The 19,094-nt window shown below is 38.8% G+C and overlaps 1 protein-coding gene across 3 annotated transcripts in view; it reads left to right on the plus strand.

The window, feature by feature from the left end:
- The window catches only part of MSH2 (mutS homolog 2), a gene marked incomplete at both ends in the record, with an annotated part of 61,955 nt that extends 44,013 nt beyond the window's left edge, over window positions 1-17,942 (plus strand). For 2 of the 3 annotated variants that reach the window (XM_080711719.1, XM_080711720.1), the window contains 6 exons: window positions 2,919-3,016; window positions 5,098-5,343; window positions 6,594-6,798; window positions 8,407-8,654; window positions 15,509-15,684; window positions 17,772-17,942. In XM_080711719.1, the coding sequence (XP_080567845.1) occupies window positions 2,919-3,016; window positions 5,098-5,343; window positions 6,594-6,798; window positions 8,407-8,654; window positions 15,509-15,684; window positions 17,772-17,942 (1,144 nt within the window). Of the gene's footprint in view, window positions 1-2,918; window positions 3,017-5,097; window positions 5,344-6,593; window positions 6,799-8,406; window positions 8,655-15,508; window positions 15,685-17,771 lie in introns of those variants that run through there. The other variant, XM_080711721.1, reaches the window with a different exon arrangement.
- Window positions 17,943-19,094: the final 1,152 nt, after the last annotated feature.

Below are 19,094 nucleotides of genomic sequence, written 5' to 3' on the forward strand. Positions count from 1 at the left end.
GGCTATACTCCCAGTCTTATTTATATATATATATATATATATATATATATATATATATATATATATATATTTTTTTTTTTTTTTTTTTTTTTTTTTTTTTTTGGAAACGGTCTCTTATGCCAGCGTGGCTGGCTTCAAACCTGTGCGATTCTCCTGTCTCCGCCTCCCAAGCGCAGGGATTACAAGCGTGCGCCACCACGCCCGGCAATGTGAAAGTTTTATGATAAGGAGGTTTTACCTTATTTATTGTTCACTGATATAAGAGTCAAGCTTTATTTTCTTCCAAGAGATTAATCAGAGGTCCCAGCACCATTTGTTAAATAATCTGTCTCTTCAATGAAGTGAGACTTTGGGTCTCTTTAAGATTGTTCTTTCCCTTAGCTGTCTTATTCTTAATGTCAGTACCAAATAGATTTCATTAACTTATTTTACACTATGTTTCTATATTAATTAGAGCTAGTTCCTTCTAACTGCTTTAGTTATTTTTATTTGTTATTTTATCTAAGAAAACTTTGTTATTTATCAAATTAAAAAATTCTTCTGGTATTTCAGTTGTATGTATAAATTAGCTGTCTGTCAGCCTTAATTAAGGCCATTCACTAGATTATAGCCTTTTTTAAAAAAAATCGTGTTCTGTGTTGAAAAAACTTTTTTGTGCTAGGGATTGAACCCAGGGGCATTCTTCCTTTGAACCACACCCTAGTCCTTTTTATTTTTATTTTGAAACAGCTTCTAAGTTGCTGAGTGTCTTGCTAAATTGCTAAGGCTGGCATTGAACTGGCAATCATCTCATCTCAGCCTCCCAAGTCCTGGGATTAAAGAGTCCTCCACCACGCCCAGCTTAAAAAAAATCTTTCCAGGTTCTTTTGCCTTTTTCCTTGCTCATTTTTGGAAGTTCCTAATGCAAATTATTCATAGATGAAAAATTAATTGTTTTTAAAGTCTATGATTTTTAGGGAGGAAGATTATCGTTTTTCCTTCTGAACTAATCCAGAACCTACTCTCACCCTCCTTGAGTATTCCCAGTACTGAAACCATATGTATAAATATGGTATTGCTTTTCTTCCATATATATGTAAGATACTTTTTTTTTTTGTACCAGGGATTGAACCCTGGGGCATTCTACCTCTGAGATACATCCTCAGCCCTTTTTGTGTGTGTGTGAAACAGGGTCCCACTGTGTTGGTGAGAGTCTCACTATATTGCCGAGGCTGATTTGAATCTGCAGTCTTCTGTCTCAGCCTCCCAAGTACTGGATTTACAGGTGCACACCCCCACCCCCACCTGAGATATCCTTCCATCCATTTATTTAACAAGAGTCTGTTATATACAGGCATTATTCTAGGTACTTAGTTACCCCAGTAATGAAAATAATTAATTTAGCTTGTTCCTTGTAACAACTGAAGTAAATGGAACAGCAGATGTATTTCTCTCAATTATAGATAAAGAAGCTGAGATATGAATTTCCCAGGGTTAGATGACTGGTACAAGTATTGAAACCCAGGTCTTCTGTTGCCAAGTCTAGTTGGTTTTTTTAGCATGCTATATCCTTCCTGGTTCAAGAAATGTATATATTTTAGCTTACATAAGATAGAACTTTTGGTATTACAATCATCATCATATCACCATGTGCCTGATTATAATATAAAAATGAGATTGGACTGAATAGCTACATGGTACCAAAAGTTATAAAAAATTATTTCACTCAGTTTTGTTGGTAGATGAAATGGTTGCTATATATTCAACATTTCAATTGTATCATTTCCTTCTTAACCCCTCCATTGCTTATCCAACATTCAGAATAAAATCTAAAATCTGTATTGTAGCCTGTATAATATATGGCCCCTCTCACTTCTGCTTTTCCTTTTCCTTTTTTTTTTTTTTTTTTTTTTTTTTTTTTGGTGGGGTGGTCCTGGGGATTGAACCCAAAGGCATTCTGTCTATCTTTGAGCTACACCCATTTGGAAATAGTATCTCCCTAGATTGCTGAGAGTCTCACTACTTGCTGAGGTTGTCCTAAAACCTGCGCTGCTTCTGTCTCAAACTCCCAGGTCCTGGGATTACTTCACTACTGCACCCTGCCCACCTCAGCTTTTCTTTAGTTCATCTCTTCACCTAGTGGTTCTGCCTTTTGCTTTGTTAAGTTGCTGAGGCTGGCCTTGAACCTGAGATCATTCTGTCCCAGGTACTGGTCTTATAGGCATGCACCATCACACCTAGCTGGTTCTACTTTCATAAGGTGTTTGCCGCTTGCTTTTCTTTCTTTAGTTCTATTTGCCTTTTTCATAGAATTCCTTTTGTGCTTATAACATGCCAGTGCATTTTTCTTGAGCTACTGTATATGTCTACTATGCCATTTGAAGTTAACTACTTGGTTATTTGGTTCCCTCCTACTTAAGATGTTTCCCCCACTTTCCCTTCTCTACATTCCTTCCTTCTATTTATCTTAATTTCATTCTCTTTGATGCCAGTGAATATTGTTTGTCATCTTTCTTTATTTTTATTTTAATTGATAATTTCAGTTTTCAAATTACTCAAGACTTAATTTCGAAAGAATGTCTCTTTTACAATTTCAGTATCAAGAGTTATACCACTGTAATGAAAAAGCCATATGTGTTTGTGTTTTTAAAGGTAGGGGGTAGCCTTCATTCCTAAATAAGGACTACATACAAGTAGTTTATGAAAGGTTATGGATCAGAATTTTAACCAGGGAATAATCATTACAGCACGAATTGTGCTGGCTTGCTATTATAGAAATAACATGAATAAACAATTCCAGCTCCAAACGCACCTTGTTTTCATTTTAATTACCAGTGTTTTGATGCTTCATAGAACAAATCTGAGTATTTCTTGTATAATGCACATTACTTCTAGTGCATGTTTTCATATTTTTGTAATACCATTATTTTGTTTTGTAGTAAATTATCCTCTCTCAACGAAGAATATTCTAAAAATAAAACTGAGTATGAAGAAGCCCAAGATGCCATTGTTAAAGAGATCGTCAATATTTCTTCAGGTAAATTTCTTAATTTATTTGTTTATTTTTTGTGGTGCTGGGGATGGAACCCAGGGCCTCCAAGCTTCAAGCTACACCCCAGCCCTAATTTTTATTTTTTATTTTGAAACAGTCTCCGTAAGTACCTGAGGCTGGCCACAAACCTGTGATCCTTCTGTCTCCGCCTCCCAAATACTGGGATTACAAATGTGTGTCGCCACACCCAGCTTCAGGTACATTTAATAGAACCAGAACATTAAATGTTCTTAAATGGCCTGATTTTATTCTTCTAATTAATTAATTGATTGTACTAGGGATTGAACCCAGGGACGTTCTACCTCTGAGCTACACCCCAGCCCTTTTTTTAAATTTGAAACAGGGTCTTGCTTGCTAGGTGGATGGGAATCTCACTACTAGCTGAGGCTTGTCCTTGAACTTGTAATTCTCCTATCCCAGCCTCCCAAAATACTGAATTTATAGCTGCGTGCTGCCATTCTGGCTCCTGACCTGAATTTTTTTTTTTTTTTTGTACTGGAGATTGAACCATTTACGAGCTACACCCCCAGTCCTGTGTTTTTTATTCTTTACTTTGAAGCAGAGCCTCAGTAAGTTGTGGAGAACATTACTAAGTAGCTGAGGCTGGCCATGAACCTGCGATCCTCCTGTCTCAGCCTCCCAAGTACTGGGATTACAAGCATGCGCCACCATGCCTGGCTTTCTGACTTGATTTTTGCTAATAGAAAAGAATCCAGATGAGCTGGATGCAGTGGCACACACCTCTAATCCCAGTATATGGGAGGCTGAGATCAGATTTTTTTTTTTTTTTTTTTTTTTTTTTTTTTAGGTGGTACTGGGGTTCCTGGAAGCCCTTCTACCTCCGGGCTACACTCCCAGACCTATTTTTATATTTTTATTTGGAAACAGGGTCTCTTAAGCCAGCATGACTGGCTTCAAAAGAGTGCAGTCCTCCTGTCTTCGTTTCCCAAGCGCAGGGATTACAAGCATGCGCCACCACGCCCAGCGGAGATCGGAATTTAAAAGTTAAAAAAAAAAAAGGGAGTGGAGGTGTAGCTCAGAGGTAGAATGCCTCTGAATTCAATCCCAGTACAATATAAAAAGAATCAGGATGTTTGAAGTGTTTTTTTTTTTTTTTGCAGTGCGGGTTTGTTTTGTTTTTGTGGTACTAGAGATTGAACCCAAGAGCATTTTACCTCTAGGCTACACACCTAGCCCTATTTTAATTTCTTTTGAAATAGGACCTCAGTAAGTAGCAGAGGACTCAAGTTGCTGAGGCTGGCTGCTTACCTGCAGTCCTCTTGACTCAGGCTCCCCGGTACTTAGATTAGAGTCACATGTCACCAAATCCAGGTTTTGTTTTTTTTATTTTGAAACAGGGTCTTACTCAGTTGCTGAGGCTGGCTTTGAACTTGATATGTTCCTGTCTGAACCTTCCAAGTTCTTGTAATTACAGGCATGCATCACCACACCTGGCCTCAGCCCTTGGTTAAATTTTATTTTGAGACAAGGTTTTTGATAAGTGGCTCAGGCTAAGTTCAAACTTGGGATCCTCCTGCTTCAGTCTTTGGGTAACTGGAATTACAAGCAGGTACAGAAGGTGTATCCACCTTCATATGCTTAGTTTTGAAATGTATTTACAGGATATAGTAACAGATTTTAACCCCATACTGAGTTTACATGGTTCTTGAAGTTTCCTATAGCAAAATATATGTGTGACAAAGACAGACACACATGGGATTGAGCCTAGGGGGTGGGGTTCTACTTTTTGTTTTAAAATAGTCTTGCTAAGTGACTATGTGACAGTTCTGTAACCTGTGATTTTCCTGTCTGAGACCTTATCCCCCTGAATCAAGATCATAGGTTGGAGGCAAGCACAGTCATTAAGCAAGACCATGTTTCAAAACAAAAAAGTAAAGGCATAGGTGTGGGGTAGAACGCCCCTGGGTTCAATCCCCAGTAATACAAACACACACCCACCATGTATATAAATTAGGAAATGGGTTTTGAATTCTCAAATGCTATGCCTTATAACTATTGTTATTATTTGATATTTATGTGTACACTTTCTCTTTTTTTCAATACAGGTTATGTAGAACCAATGCAGATACTCAATGATGTGTTGGCTCACCTGGATGCCGTTGTCAGCTTTGCTCATGTGTCTAACGGAGCACCTATTCCATATGTACGACCAGTCATTTTGGAGAAAGGACAAGGAAGAATTATATTGAAAGGATCCAGACATGCTTGTGTGGAAATTCAAGATGATGTTGCATTTATTCCTAATGATGTATACTTTGAAAAAGACAAACAGATGTTCCACATTATTACTGGTAAAAAGCATAGTTTACATGCTTTTGAAGGGATGACTTCCCTTTTTATTAATGTTGAAATAAAAATGTTTTAAATTGATGAAGAAAATCCCAGCCCTCAGAATTAAGAAATGAATATGTTACTCATTCTGGTTAGTAATGCATTCACATTTGGACTGGAGGGAAGATTTTGAAGGGGAGATTAAAGTTTATGAGAGAATATTGTACCTATAAGCAACTCTTATTCCAAGGTTTCAGAGCATTTAAAAATGAATGCATCCTCAGAGCTTACCTTGGAGCCTGTCTTTTGAACAGTGAGGTCATTGAAGGACAGGCAGATTTTGCTGCCAGAAAAACCACAGCTCAGAGTAGCCATTCTTTGAAGACATGGCACTCTATAAATATTTATGTGAAACTCAAAACAAGTGGCTTTGCATAAAGACTAATGTAGTATGTATCAGCTTAAGTGTTTTGAGACACCTAACAGTTTCTAGGAAACAAAAGGAAGTAAGAGTCTTAGGACAAAAACGCTGGAAAAAGTTACAATTTGTTTGTTTGTTTGTTTTGTGGTTCTAGGGATGGAACCCAGGGGCATTCTACCTCTGAGCTACATCTCCAGCCCTATTTTTTATTCTTTATTTTGAAACAGTCTCACTGAGTTGCAAAGGGCCTAAGTAGCTGAGGCTGGCGGTGAACCATGGTCCTCCTGTCTCAGCCTCCCAAATGCTGGGATTACAAGTGTGCACCACCATGCCTGGCTTCAATTTATTTAATCTAACCCTAACAAATTTTTTTTGTATATTTGCCAAAAGAAGGATTAGGTCTTAGGACTTCAGCGTGGGTTTTAAGTGATTTGAAGAATTTGACCATGATTATCCATTCACTAGTAGAACCTTTTATATAAAAGCAGTAATAAGGTTAAGTAGTCAACCAGGCCTATACTACGACTCTAGAAGTAATGAAATTAATCTGCAGGCAGCTCTTTAAGCCTCAGGGAAATGTATATATGCTCTTTTTAGGTCACAACCAAATTATAGGTAATATTATAGGACATTTTTAATGGCTCATTGTAATTTTATCTGAAAATAATAATAGCATCACTTTGGGAGGCATTATGGGAAGTAACTCTTTTCCTTGGGTAGCCTATGGTTCTGCTCCTAACTTACCATATCAGTGTGACTTATGTGATTAATCAATATTTAGGACTAGCACTCCACTTAATAGCAGAAATAAATGAATAATCTTGCTTTTTGATGTAATTTATTTTATAGGCCCCAATATGGGAGGTAAGTCAACATATATTCGCCAGACCGGGGTAATAGTACTCATGGCCCAAATCGGATGCTTTGTGCCGTGTGAGTCAGCGGAAGTGTCCATTGTGGACTGCATATTGGCTCGGGTCGGGGCTGGAGACAGCCAGTTGAAAGGAGTCTCCACGTTCATGGCCGAAATGCTAGAAACTGCTTCCATCCTCAGGTGAGTGCATGTCCTCGTCCTCTAGAAGTGGAGTGAATGTTCTAATTCCATGGGAGGTATATCTGCAGATTCATTCGTAAAGCAGATCACAGTTCAATGGTTGTTTTCCTGTGAATTTTATATGCTTCATTTATCTTAAAAGAGTGAATGGAGCTGGGTGCTATGTCACATACGATTAGTCCCAGCTGCTCAGGAGGCTGAAGTAGGAAGATTGCTTTGGGCCTAGGAGTTTGAGACCATCCTGGGAAACATGATACCCTGCCTTAAGGGTTTGGGGAAAGCATGATGGGATTAGTTATGGAAACTTCTGTGGTTTTTTTTCCCTTTTTTTTTTTTTTTCCTTTTTTAATTTTGAGAAAGAATCTTGCTAAGTTGCCCAGGCTGCCCTTGAACTTGTAAGGTTCCTATGTTAGCCTCTGTAGTAGCTAGGATTATAGGTGTGTGCCACCATGTCTGGCAAAACTTGTTCTTTTAAAAGTTGTTGCCGGGCGTGGTGGCTCACGCTTGTAATCCCAGCATTTGGGAGGCTGAGACCGGAGGATCGCAGTTCGCAGAAAGCCTCAGCTACTTAGTGAGGCCCTCTGCAACTCAGTGAGACCATGTTTCAAAATAAAGAATAAAAAATTGGGCAGGGGGTGTAGCTCGGTGGTCAAATGCCTCTGAGTTCCATCCCCAGACCTGCAAAAAAATGAAAAAGTTGTTTCCTTAGGAGTCTCTGGCCCACATATAAACTGCCGTCACTACCACACTTATCACCACTCTTCATGCTGCTTAGAGTGGTCTGTCTTGCTCTCTACCCAGGTATGTTTAGCTCTGTAAAGCCCTATTGATTATAATTCTACTGATGAGTTTTCTGGCCATATGAGACTTAAGGTTACGGGTATTTCTGAACTATTTGATATGGCTATAATTTTTTATTTTAGAGATTACCAAAATCTTTTGTCTTTTTAACTTTTAGGAGTGTTCTTGAAGTCAGGATCATTATATTATCTTTCTTGATAAATTATAAAGTACTTTACATATAGTATATACTTTAGTAAATTATGTGTTATTTTAACTTCCGAGAGGTTCTATTATTCATGAGGAATTATAAAAGCAATACAAGCTGGATGTGGTGGTGCACACCTGTAATTTCAGTATTTAGGATGCTGAGACATGAGGATTGCAAGTTTTTGTTTTTGTTTTTGCGGTACCAGGGATGGAACCCAGGGGCATTCTATCTCCGAGCTACACCCCAGTCCTATTTTTTATTTGAAACAGGGTCTCACTGAGTTGCAAAGGGGCTTACTAAGTAGCTGAGGCTGTCCGTGAACCACGATCTTCCTAACTCATCTTTCCAAGGATTACAAGTGTGCACCACCATGCCCAACTGGATTGCAGGTTTTAAGGCCAGCCTCAGCAGTTTAGCAAGACCCTCAGCAACCTAGTGAGATCATCTTTCAAAATAAAACATAATGCATGCTAATAAGTTTTAGTACTGTTTACTGACTGTTGAATTTTTTTTTAATCCACTAAGGTCATTAATCTGTTTATGTATTGTCTTAGTTTTGATTTTTGCATTATTAAATTTTATGTCATGGCAACTTTTCATGTAATTCTATGTTTCAGATCTGCAACCAAAGATTCTTTAATAATCATAGATGAATTGGGAAGAGGAACCTCTACCTATGATGGATTTGGGTTAGCATGGGCTATATCAGATTACATTGCAACAAAGATTGGTGCTTTCTGCATGTTTGCAACCCACTTTCATGAGCTTACTGCCTTGGCCAATCAGATACCAACTGTTCATAACCTACATGTCACAGCACTAACCACTGAAGAGACTTTAACTATGCTTTATCAGGTGAAGAAAGGTGAGTATGTACCACGGGTGTACTGACAGTTGGGAACTTAACCACATTTGAAATAATCAGTAATTGCCTGTTTTCAGTTAGTATGGATCGTTGATATTTTTAGTACTAGGGATTAAACCCGGGGGCATTCTACCTCTAAACTATACCCAGTCCCTCTTGCGTCCCTCTTGAGGGTCTGGCTAAATGCTAAATCTAGCCTCAAACGTCTAAGTTTGATCCTCCTGTCTAAGCCTCTCAAAAACTGAAGAGAAATGACAGGCATGCTCCACTGTACTTGGCTCAGTCATTAATGTCTTTAAGGAACATATTTACCTTTCACCTTCTAGACTCTGGAGATAGGAACATGTACAATATGTGTATTTCTATTATCTGGAGACAGGACCACTCATTTTAAAATAGTCACAGAAAGAATAATCTGTAATTTTTTTGTGTGGTACTGAGAATTGAACCTAGGGGCAGTCTACCTCCATGCCACACCCCTAGTCTTTTTTTTTTTTTTTTAAACAGGGTCTTAGTAAATTGTGTTGGGCCTCACTTAATTTTTGAGGCTGGCTCCGAACCTGCGATCCTCTTGTCTCAGTCTCCCAAATACTAAGATTACAAGTATGCACCACTATACCCAGCTAAATGTGTACCCCTGAATATCAACACATAGGCATATACTTATCTTCATAGTAGTATATTTTTTGTCAGATTAGCTACTAGATAATAACAATTAATATGCTGAAGTTTTAAAGCACTAGATGTAGCTGGGCGTGGTGGTGTATGCTTCTAATCCCAGTGCTTGGGAGGCTGAGACAGAAGGATTATAGGTTTGAGGACAACCTCAACAAGTAGTGAGACTCTTACTAACTTAAGGAGACCTATTTCCAAATAAGAAATAGTACTGGTGGTGTAGATCAGAGGTAGAACGTGTCTGGGTTCATTCCCTAGTACAAGAAAAAAATTCAAATACTTAGTGTAATTTTCTGTATTTTTAAGATTGTATGATAGATATTGGTTCATTTAAAGCTAGGGGATTCCAGATACCCCAGAATTGTTAGTATGACCTATGGTGTGGCTTATCTGTTGGTATTTCATCCTTTAAGAAATGTTTGCCAGCCAGGTATGGTGATGCATGCCGTAATCCCACCTATTTGGGAGGCCCAGGCAAGAGCGTCACAAGTTCAGGGCTAGCCTGTACAGCTTGGTGAAACTCTTTCAAAAAGGGCTGGGGATGTAGCTCAGTGATAGAGCTGCCCTCGGTTCAATCCCCAGTACCAAAAACAAAGGTAAAAAGCTTGTCATTTATGGATCTGGTACCTACTCAGACCACTGAATTGATGAACATATTATAAGATCTTATCATACTATATGAGCTATACTCATTAGAATAGCTTTTACATTCTGGCCATAGTAGGCAGCTTCAGCTACTTAGTAAGGCCCTTTGCAACCCAGTGTGACCGTTTTTTGTTGTTGTTTTTGTTTATTTGTTTGGGGGTTTTTTGGTGGTATTGGGGCTCCTGGAAACCCTTCTACCTCCGGGCTACACTCCCAGATCTATTATATATATATGTATATGTATATGTATATGTATATGTATATGTATATGTAATGTATATATATATATTTTTGAAACCGGGTCTCTTAAGCCAGTAAGGTTGTCTTCAAACCTGTGCGATCCTCCTGTCTCCGCCTCCCAAGTGCGGGGATTACAAGCATGTGCCACCACGCCTGGCTGGTGAGACCCTGTTTAAAAATAAAGAATAAAAAATCAGCCTGGGGTGTAGCTCAGAGGTAGAATACCCATGGGTTCAATCCCCAGTACCTAAAAAAATAAAAGAAAGAAAAAGAATAACTTTTACATGGCTTTCTGATCTTTAATGAACACATTTCCTGGTGTGGGTTGAATGTAGTCTTGGTTGTATGTGTCTGTGTGTGTTGAGGGGAAGATACTGAGGATTGAGCCCAAGAACATTCTACCTCTGTACTACACCCCCAGCCCTTTGTAATTTCTGTTTTGAAACCGGGTCCCTCTAGGTTTCTGAGGATCTTACTGTGTTGTGGAGGCTGGCCTTGAACCTGTAATCCTCCCATGTCTGCCTCCCAAGTACTAGGATTATAGGTGTATGTGGCTTTTTGTGTGTGTGTGGTACTGGGGATGGAAACCAGGGACATTCTACCTCTAAGCTACACCCCCAGTCCTGATTTTTATTCTTTATTTTGAAACAATCTCACTGAGTTGCAAAGGACCTCACTAAGTAGCTGAGGCTGGCTGTGACTGTGATCCTCTGACCTTAACCCCTCAAAAATGCTGAGATTATAGGTGTGCACCAACACGCCCAGCTACACCACATAGCCTTGATTCTTTTATCCTTTGCTATTTATCATTCAGTGGGAATCCTTCTGAGTTACTATGTTTATATCATAAATATTATCACTATAAATATATCACTATATTATCATTATAAATATCACTATAAATATTATTATATTAAACTATAATTGATAAATATTATCAATATAAATATTACTATTATCACTATATAAAATATATCACTATATTATCACTATAAATATCACTATCATTATAAATATTATCACTGTAAATATCATTATAAATATTATCACTAAATATAGGTACTTGTGAATCTGGCATTTACCATTAAGGTGTGTGTGTGTGTGTGTGTGTGTGTGTGTGTGTGTGTGTGTGTGTTACTGGGGATGGAACCCAGGGGCCTTCTAGCTCCGGGCTACACTCCCAGACCTATTAAATATTTTTATTTGGAAACAGGGTCTCACTGAGTTGCTGAGAGCCTCACTAAATAGCTGAGGCTAGTTTCGACCTGTACCATCCTCCTGTCTCAGCCTCCCAAGTACTGGGATTACAAGTGTGCACCACCACGCCCGGTGTGGTTCTACTTTTAAATCATTGTTTTTGGCCAAGTATGGTGGTACACACTTGTAATCCCAGTATTTGGGAGGCAGAGATAGGAGGATCTCGGTTCACAGACAGCCTCAGCTACTTAGTGAGGCCTTTTGCACAGTGAGAACCTGTTTCCAAATGAATAAAAAATAGGGCTGAGGATGTAGCTTGGAGGTAGAATGCCCCTGGGTTCCACCCCTAGTACCGCCAAAAAATTTTAAAAAAGCTCTATGGTAACTTTACAATCATCATTTGCATTAAATGCTTAGAAAGAATGTCTTAAGTCAGTTTATTTCCTATAAATAGAAATGAAGATAAGCTACCTCTTTGGGTAAAAAAAAATTATTGTCATTTGTTATCAGTAATTTATTTTTTTAATTTTTTTATTTTTTATTGGTGCACTGTATTCATACATCATAGTGGGATACAAACTTTTGTAGACATACATGCACACATCGCCCAGTCAGCCCCCACCCGATCCCCACCCCATTCTCTCCTCATCCCTCCCTCCCATGCTTGGCTTAGTGGTTGACATCTAGTATTATAGCAATTTATCCAAAATTAAAAATGATAATCTCACATAAGTTTTATTTGTCTGATACCAAGCTTTTGATGACTTAAAGATAACATTTCAGTATTTCTTTTTACTTTCTTTCTTACCAGAGAATATTTTTTTTTATATTTTTTAGGTGAAAGTATCATATATTTATATATTTATTTTTCAGAAAAAAAAATCTATCCTAATATGGAAAATGGACTCTAGATACCCAAAATGATCTTGAAAAAGAACAAACCTAGAAGATATATATTTTCTGATTTCAAACCATATAAAGCTACAATAATTGAAACAGTGTAGTACTATTCTAAAGGCAGATATATAAACCATTGGAGTTAAATAAAAGCCTAGAGCTAAATTCTTCCCTATATTGTCAAGTTATTTTTGAAAAGGTTTCCACAAACATTTGGTGGTGGAAAAAATTATCTTTTAACTAAATATTGTTGAAACATAATAATTACATGGAAAAGAATAAAATTGGACCCTTACCTAATCCCATATACAAATATTAACTCAAAATAGATAAAAGACCTAAATATAAATCTTAAGACTATAAACTTTTAGGAGAAAATCTGGGTCATAAAACCTCACAACATTGAAATTGGCAGTGATTTCTTGGATATGATTTCAATGGCACAGGCAACAGAAGAGTATACAAACTCCCTAAAAAAAAAAAATATTGTATATCCAAAGACAATGTAAACAGAGTTAACAGTTACTAATAGAATGGGATAAAATATTTCCAAATGCTATATCTGAAGGTATATTAATATTCCAACTAGAAATCCTAAAAATTAACAACAATAAAGGCAAACAATACCATTTAGAGATAGGTAAAAGACTAACATAAATAATGAATCTCCACATATAGCCAATCTTAGTTGTCTGTTGGATGCAAACTCTTGTTTCTCTGGTTCTGGTGTGTGTTACCTATTTCTTCTTTGTAGTTAATCTCTTTGAGTATTTTCTCTAGTGCTGGTTTTGAAGACATAAATTCCTTCATTTTTTGTTTGTCATGGAAACTTCTTATTTCTCCATCTAATTTGATAGAAAGTTTTGCTGGGTAGGAAATTTTTGGCTGGAAGTTGTTTTCTTTCAGAGTTTGGAATATGTTACTCCAAGCCCTTCTGGCTCTCATGACTTGGTTTGGGAAGTCTGGAGTGATTCTAATTGGTTTGCCTCTGAGTGTCACTTGGCCCTTTGTTTTTGTTGCCTTTAAGATTCTCTGCTTGGCTTCCACATTGGTCATTTTGACAATTATGTGGCGTGGGGATCCTCTTCTCCGATCCTGTCTAAAGGGAGTTCTATAAGTTTCCTGGACCTGTGTATCAACCTCTTGCTCTATGTTTGGAAAGTTTTCTGCTATTACTTTCTTGAAGAGATTGTTGATCCCTTAGGTTTCACTTTCTTTTCCCTCCTCTATTCCAATTATTCTTAGGTTAGCTCTCTTAAAATGGGCCCATATTTCTTCAATGTCAGATTCCTGCTGTCGGATATTTTTTTCTAGATTAGAAACTATGCGTTCATTTTTGGAATGATCATCTTCTAAGAGCGAGATTCTGTTCTCCATGTGGTCTAATCGGTTGTTTGTGCTTTGAATTGAGGCCTTTACTTCATTAATTGCATCCTTTATCTCCTTTTGGCTCTCTCTGAGTTCTTTTCGAAGCACCTCTATTATTTCTACAGTTATTTTCCTGATTTGATCTTCTAGAAATCTCTGATTTTCTGTTTTATTGGGTTCTGATGTTGTGGGGTTGTGGGCATTCATTGCTCCAGTATTATTCCTCTTTCCCATGATTTCGGATGTTTGTGCCTTTTCTGGGTTCTTCCCTTGGGTCACTATGACTTCACTTAAGGTGTTCTGGATCTCGAGTCAGTATTATCTCAAACCCCACTACTCCTTTACTGGGTTATATCACAGAGTCTCCGACCCAGAGAGTCGATAGAGGCTGCTTTAGACTGTGGGGGGTGCCAGGTTGGGCGTTCTCCTATGGTGTGATATCTCTGCCACCGCCCCTCCCCAATGGGTCAAGTCCCAGGGAGTACAGTACTGGGATTTCTCCTCTGTGGCCCGCAATTTGACTCACTGTTCTTGAGTACGCAGATGTAGCTGTACTGGATTCGGTGAATTCTCTGCTGCTGCCGCCGTTGGCAATATGGCGCCGCTGCTACGCCCTCGGCCGTGAGGCTGGCGTATTTCTTCTTGGTTTTGATTTCTACTCTGAATCCCTGCAGCATGTGCTGAGCTCAGCCACTGGGAGCTTTAGATTTTACCTGCGGTGAGAAATCCCGCCTGGCTGTTCCGCAGCGGCTCACCTCATCTTACTGTAGCCGTCCGGTGAAGTCGCCGCTGCCGCCGGCAGTATGGCGCTGCTGCCGCGGCCTCGGGCGTGAGGCCAGTGTATCTCCTCTGTGGCTCTGAGCTCTGTTTTCAGTCCGCTTTCTCTCTGGAGCCTGGTGATTTTTTGTTTCTCTGGTGATGGTGTTTTCTGGCTATGAAAGGCGCTGATTTTGTGGTAATGGAGATTGGTTGTTAGCGGGGCTCTTAAGCCCCACTTTTCTCAGTCGCCATCTTCCTGGAAGTCCTGTTATCAGTAATTTAGAATGAGTATGGATGTATAGTAAACAATTTTTCCAAGAAAAATACTATGTAATTTTTCAGTGTATTGATCCAGCTGATTCTCTTAAGTAACTATCTCTGCAGAATGTACATAAATCTGAAGGCTAGATCATTAGCTAATAATGAGTTCAGTATATCTTGAACTAAATGTTATTGTTAATTAGTGACACTTTTTTGTTTTGTTTTTCTCATGAAATATAAAAACCAAAAAGAGATAGTGGAAGTTTTTCTTTTCTTTTTTTTTTTTTCAGATAAAGATACTAGGCCTTTGAAGATTATCTACAAAGCTTTTCCTCTGCTATTTTTACTTTACTGTCTATATTTGTTAAGGATAAAATACAGTATGGTATGCTAAATCATAATCATTTTTTATTGGGGATTATTTATTTGTTTATTGATTGATTGATTTGGGGGCAGTACTAGGGTTGGAACCCAGGGGCATTCTACCTCCGAGCTATGCCCCAGCCCTGTTTTTTATTCTTTATTTTGAAACAGGCTCCCACTGAGTTGCAAAGGGCCTCACTAAGTAGCTGAGGCTGTCCATGCACCCGGATCTCCTGTCTCAGCCTCTTAAGTACTGAGATGACAAGCATGCACCACCACGGCCGGCTATTGGGGCTTATTTTAAATTCTATTTTCTAAGTTACTCTGGAACGTTTGACTCATATATTTGAAATAATCCAAAATAAGTTTCCTTAGGACAAGAAGGATACTTTTCATTTATATTAATTACTGTCTCTACTCTGTTCCCCGTCCCTCCCAATTATTTGTAGGTGTCTGTGATCAAAGTTTTGGGATTCATGTTGCAGAGCTTGCTAATTTCCCTAGGCACGTGATAGAGTGTGCAAAACAAAAGGCCCTGGAACTTGAGGAGTTTCAGACTATTGGAGCCTCCCAAGGACACGATGAAACTGAACCAGCAGCAAAGAGGTGCTATCTGGAAAGAGAGGTTTGTTGGTTTGTTTTTGTAGTTATTTAATAACCTCAATATCATTACATAGACCAGGTCACCAAGATGAGTTGGTGATGTTTCTTGTAGCTCTGGATATTGAACCCAGGGGCATTCTACCACTGGACTACATCCCCAACCCTTTATTTTTTATTTTGAAACACAGTCTCACTAAGTTGCTTAGGATGGTCTGGAGGTTGAGATACTCCTCCCTCAGCCTCCTGAGTAGCTGGGATTGCAGGCATGTACCGCCCTGCCCAGGTACTGATCATTTGTAATACTTTTCAGTTAAATTTCTGCATGGCCAAGAATTCATCTCTTATTTTGATTTCTGTATCACTAAATCGCTTGATGAAAAGACAGCATTTCAGAGCTGCGCTTTATCCCAGTGGGAGAGTGTGTGCTTCACATGCAGGAAGCCCTGGATTCAGTCTCCCATCACCAGGGAAAAAAATTACATTTCATGTATCAGATTTGAGAAGTAGGAATAAAAAATTACTAATTTAGGTTTATAATTAGTCATTCAAAGACACCTAGCTAAATTGTGTATTTTCTTAGATAATAGCAAAAAAATGAAAGATTTAATTTCTAGTTTCTATATTCTTACCTGTTAGAATCTAGTTGAGATAAGAACTCCCTGTCTGTCTCTGTCTGCCTGCCTGTCTCTGTGCGCCCCCCCCCCCCCCCGGGACAATCTACCTCTGAACTACACCCCCAGCCCTATTTATTTTTTGTTTTGAAGCTGATGTTACTAGATTACTAAAAGTCTTGCTATGTTGCTGAGACTATCCTAGAACCTTCAATTCTCCTGTCCCAGCCTCCCAAGTACTGGGATTATAGGCTTGGGCCACCACATTAAATACGTCTTAAAGTATAAAGTTTGTTTGTTTGTTTTTTAATTAAAGGCTTGTTTTTGGCAGGTGTTGTGGTGGCATGTTCCTGTAATATCAATCTTTGGGAGACTGAGATTTGAGGGTCACAGGTTTGAAACCAGCCTCAGTGACATAGTGACACTCTTGGCAACCTAGAGTGACTCTGTTTTAAAAATATAAAGAACTGGGAGTACAGCCTGAGGTAGGATGCCACTGCATTCAACCTGAGTACTACAAAAAAGAAAAAGAATTATATTTCAATTTTAAAAGCAGAGAGACTTGAGAACTTAGGTTTCCTTTTAGCTATGTATGAACTTAACCGTGTATTTTAGTCATCTCTTTTTTTGTGGGGGCCAGTACTAGGAATGGAACCCAGGGGCATTCTATCTCCGAGTACTACCCACTATTTAAAGAACATTTTTAGCCAGACGTGGTGGCGCACACTTGCAATCCCAGCATTTTGGAGGCTGAGACAGGAGGATTGTGGTTTGAGGCCAGGCTCAGCTACTTTGTGAGGCCCTCCGCAACTCAGATCCTGTTTCAAAATAAAGAATAAAAAATAGGGCAGGGGGTGTAGCTTGGAGGTCGAATGCCACTGGGCTCCATCCCCAAACCCGCAAAAATAAGTAAGTAAATAAGTAAATAGTGGGTAGTAGCCAAGCATGATGGTCCATTCCCATAATCCTAGTACTTGGGAGGCTAAGACTGGAGGATCACAGGGTCAAGGGCAGCCTAAGTAGTGGCACTGTCATTAGCCTAGCAAGACCCTGTTTCAAAATACAAATAAAATAAGCCAGGCATGGTGGCGCACACTTGTAATCCCAGCGCTTGGGAGGCTGTGACAGGAAGATGCACAGGTTCGAAGCCAGCCTCAGCTACTTAGGCTCTCAGCAACTTAGTGAGACCTTGTTTCCAAATAAAATATAAAATAAGACTGGGAGTATAGCCCGGAGGTTGAAAAGCCCCTGGGTTCCACCCCCAGTACCACAAAATAATGAATGAATGAATGAATGAATGAATGAATGAATGAATGAATGAATAGGGGATACGGGTGTAGCGTGGAGATAGAGTGCTCCAGGGCTCGGTCCCTGGCACCACAAAAAAAAAGTGGATAGCATGTGTAGATTGAAATTTAATGAGACAGTTCATTGTTGTCTAAAGTGACTTTTACAAAAAAGACATTTTAATAATTTGCGATGTTCACATGTTTTTCAGCAAGGTGAAAAAATAATTCAGGAGTTTGTATCCAAAGTGAAACAAGTGCCCTTTACTGAAATGTCGGAAGAAAACATCATAATGAAGTTGAAACAACTGAAAGCTGAAGTTATAGCAAAGAATAATAGTTTTGTAAATGAAATCATTTCACGAATAAAGGTTACTACATGAAAAAAACTCACCAATAGAATAATGTTGATAAGCTGTTACATGTAATACTTATATTGTTTTATATAAATCTTTTTTCTATACTATTGATTATCATTGTCCATGGAATATCAACTTAAAATATTCAGTAGCCAGGTTTGGTGGCTCATACTTGTAATCCCAGCATTTAGGAAGCTGAGACAGGAGGACTGCAGGTTCATAACCAGCCTCAACTACTTAGCGAGGTCCTCTGCAATTTAGTGAGACCCTTTTAAATAAAGAATAAAAAATAGGGCTGGGGGTGTAGCTTGGAGGTAGAATGCTCCTGGATTCAATCCCTAGTACTGCAAAAATAAATAAAAATAATTTCAAAAATCTGTAATAGCTTAACTGAGTATGTTTTCAATAACTTTTAGAAATTAAGAGTTGTAAATAAAGACTTTTTAAATGGACATAGGTAGTAGTAAGCAATATGCTGAATTTCATAAATAAAATGTAGTTTGCCATTTGTGATGTGCCGTACTTTTTTGCAATATAACTTTTATCCATATTTACTCCATTAGGTAAATACCAAAAGACTTTATAAAAGTAAAGAATCCTAAGGCCGAAGGACAAGATAGAAATAATTTCCAGTTATTCTCCAGCATGTCCATCTAGCACCAGGAGTCAGGTTGGCTTCGGGTGCTTTGGCCCAAAGAGTGTGTTAATCCAGTGTCCTGGTGTACTCTTAACACTGTCTCAGTGAACATTCTCACTCCTATGATACAAAGTGACTACCACACCTCTTAGGAAGGAAGACTTACCAGCTCAGTGTTTGGAGATTTAGAGGCTCGGTCCACACCAGACTGGGTCTGCAGAGCTCAGGGTATGGCAGTGGAAAGCAGAGAGAGATTACAAGTACTCTGCTCACGTTACAGAGGCCAGAAGCAGAGACTAGAGCAAGGAGGAGCCAACTATATGCTCTCCAAGGCCACACTCCCAGGACTCCTCCTTGGGAACCCAGACCCACTTTTGACATTCTACCCTGTTTGCATGAGGGCTAAGGGGACTTTCCAAATCTAAGACATGACACACCTTATCTGCACCTCAAACCCTTGCACCTCTATTGAGACTTAGAAACCTAGGTTTTAACAAAATAATCAGACTGGGAGCCCTGACTTAAGACTCCTGTTTCAG

Source organism: Muscardinus avellanarius (genome assembly GCF_963383645.1).
Source record: "Muscardinus avellanarius genome assembly, chromosome: 15".
Lineage (NCBI taxonomy): Eukaryota > Metazoa > Chordata > Mammalia > Rodentia > Gliridae > Muscardinus > Muscardinus avellanarius.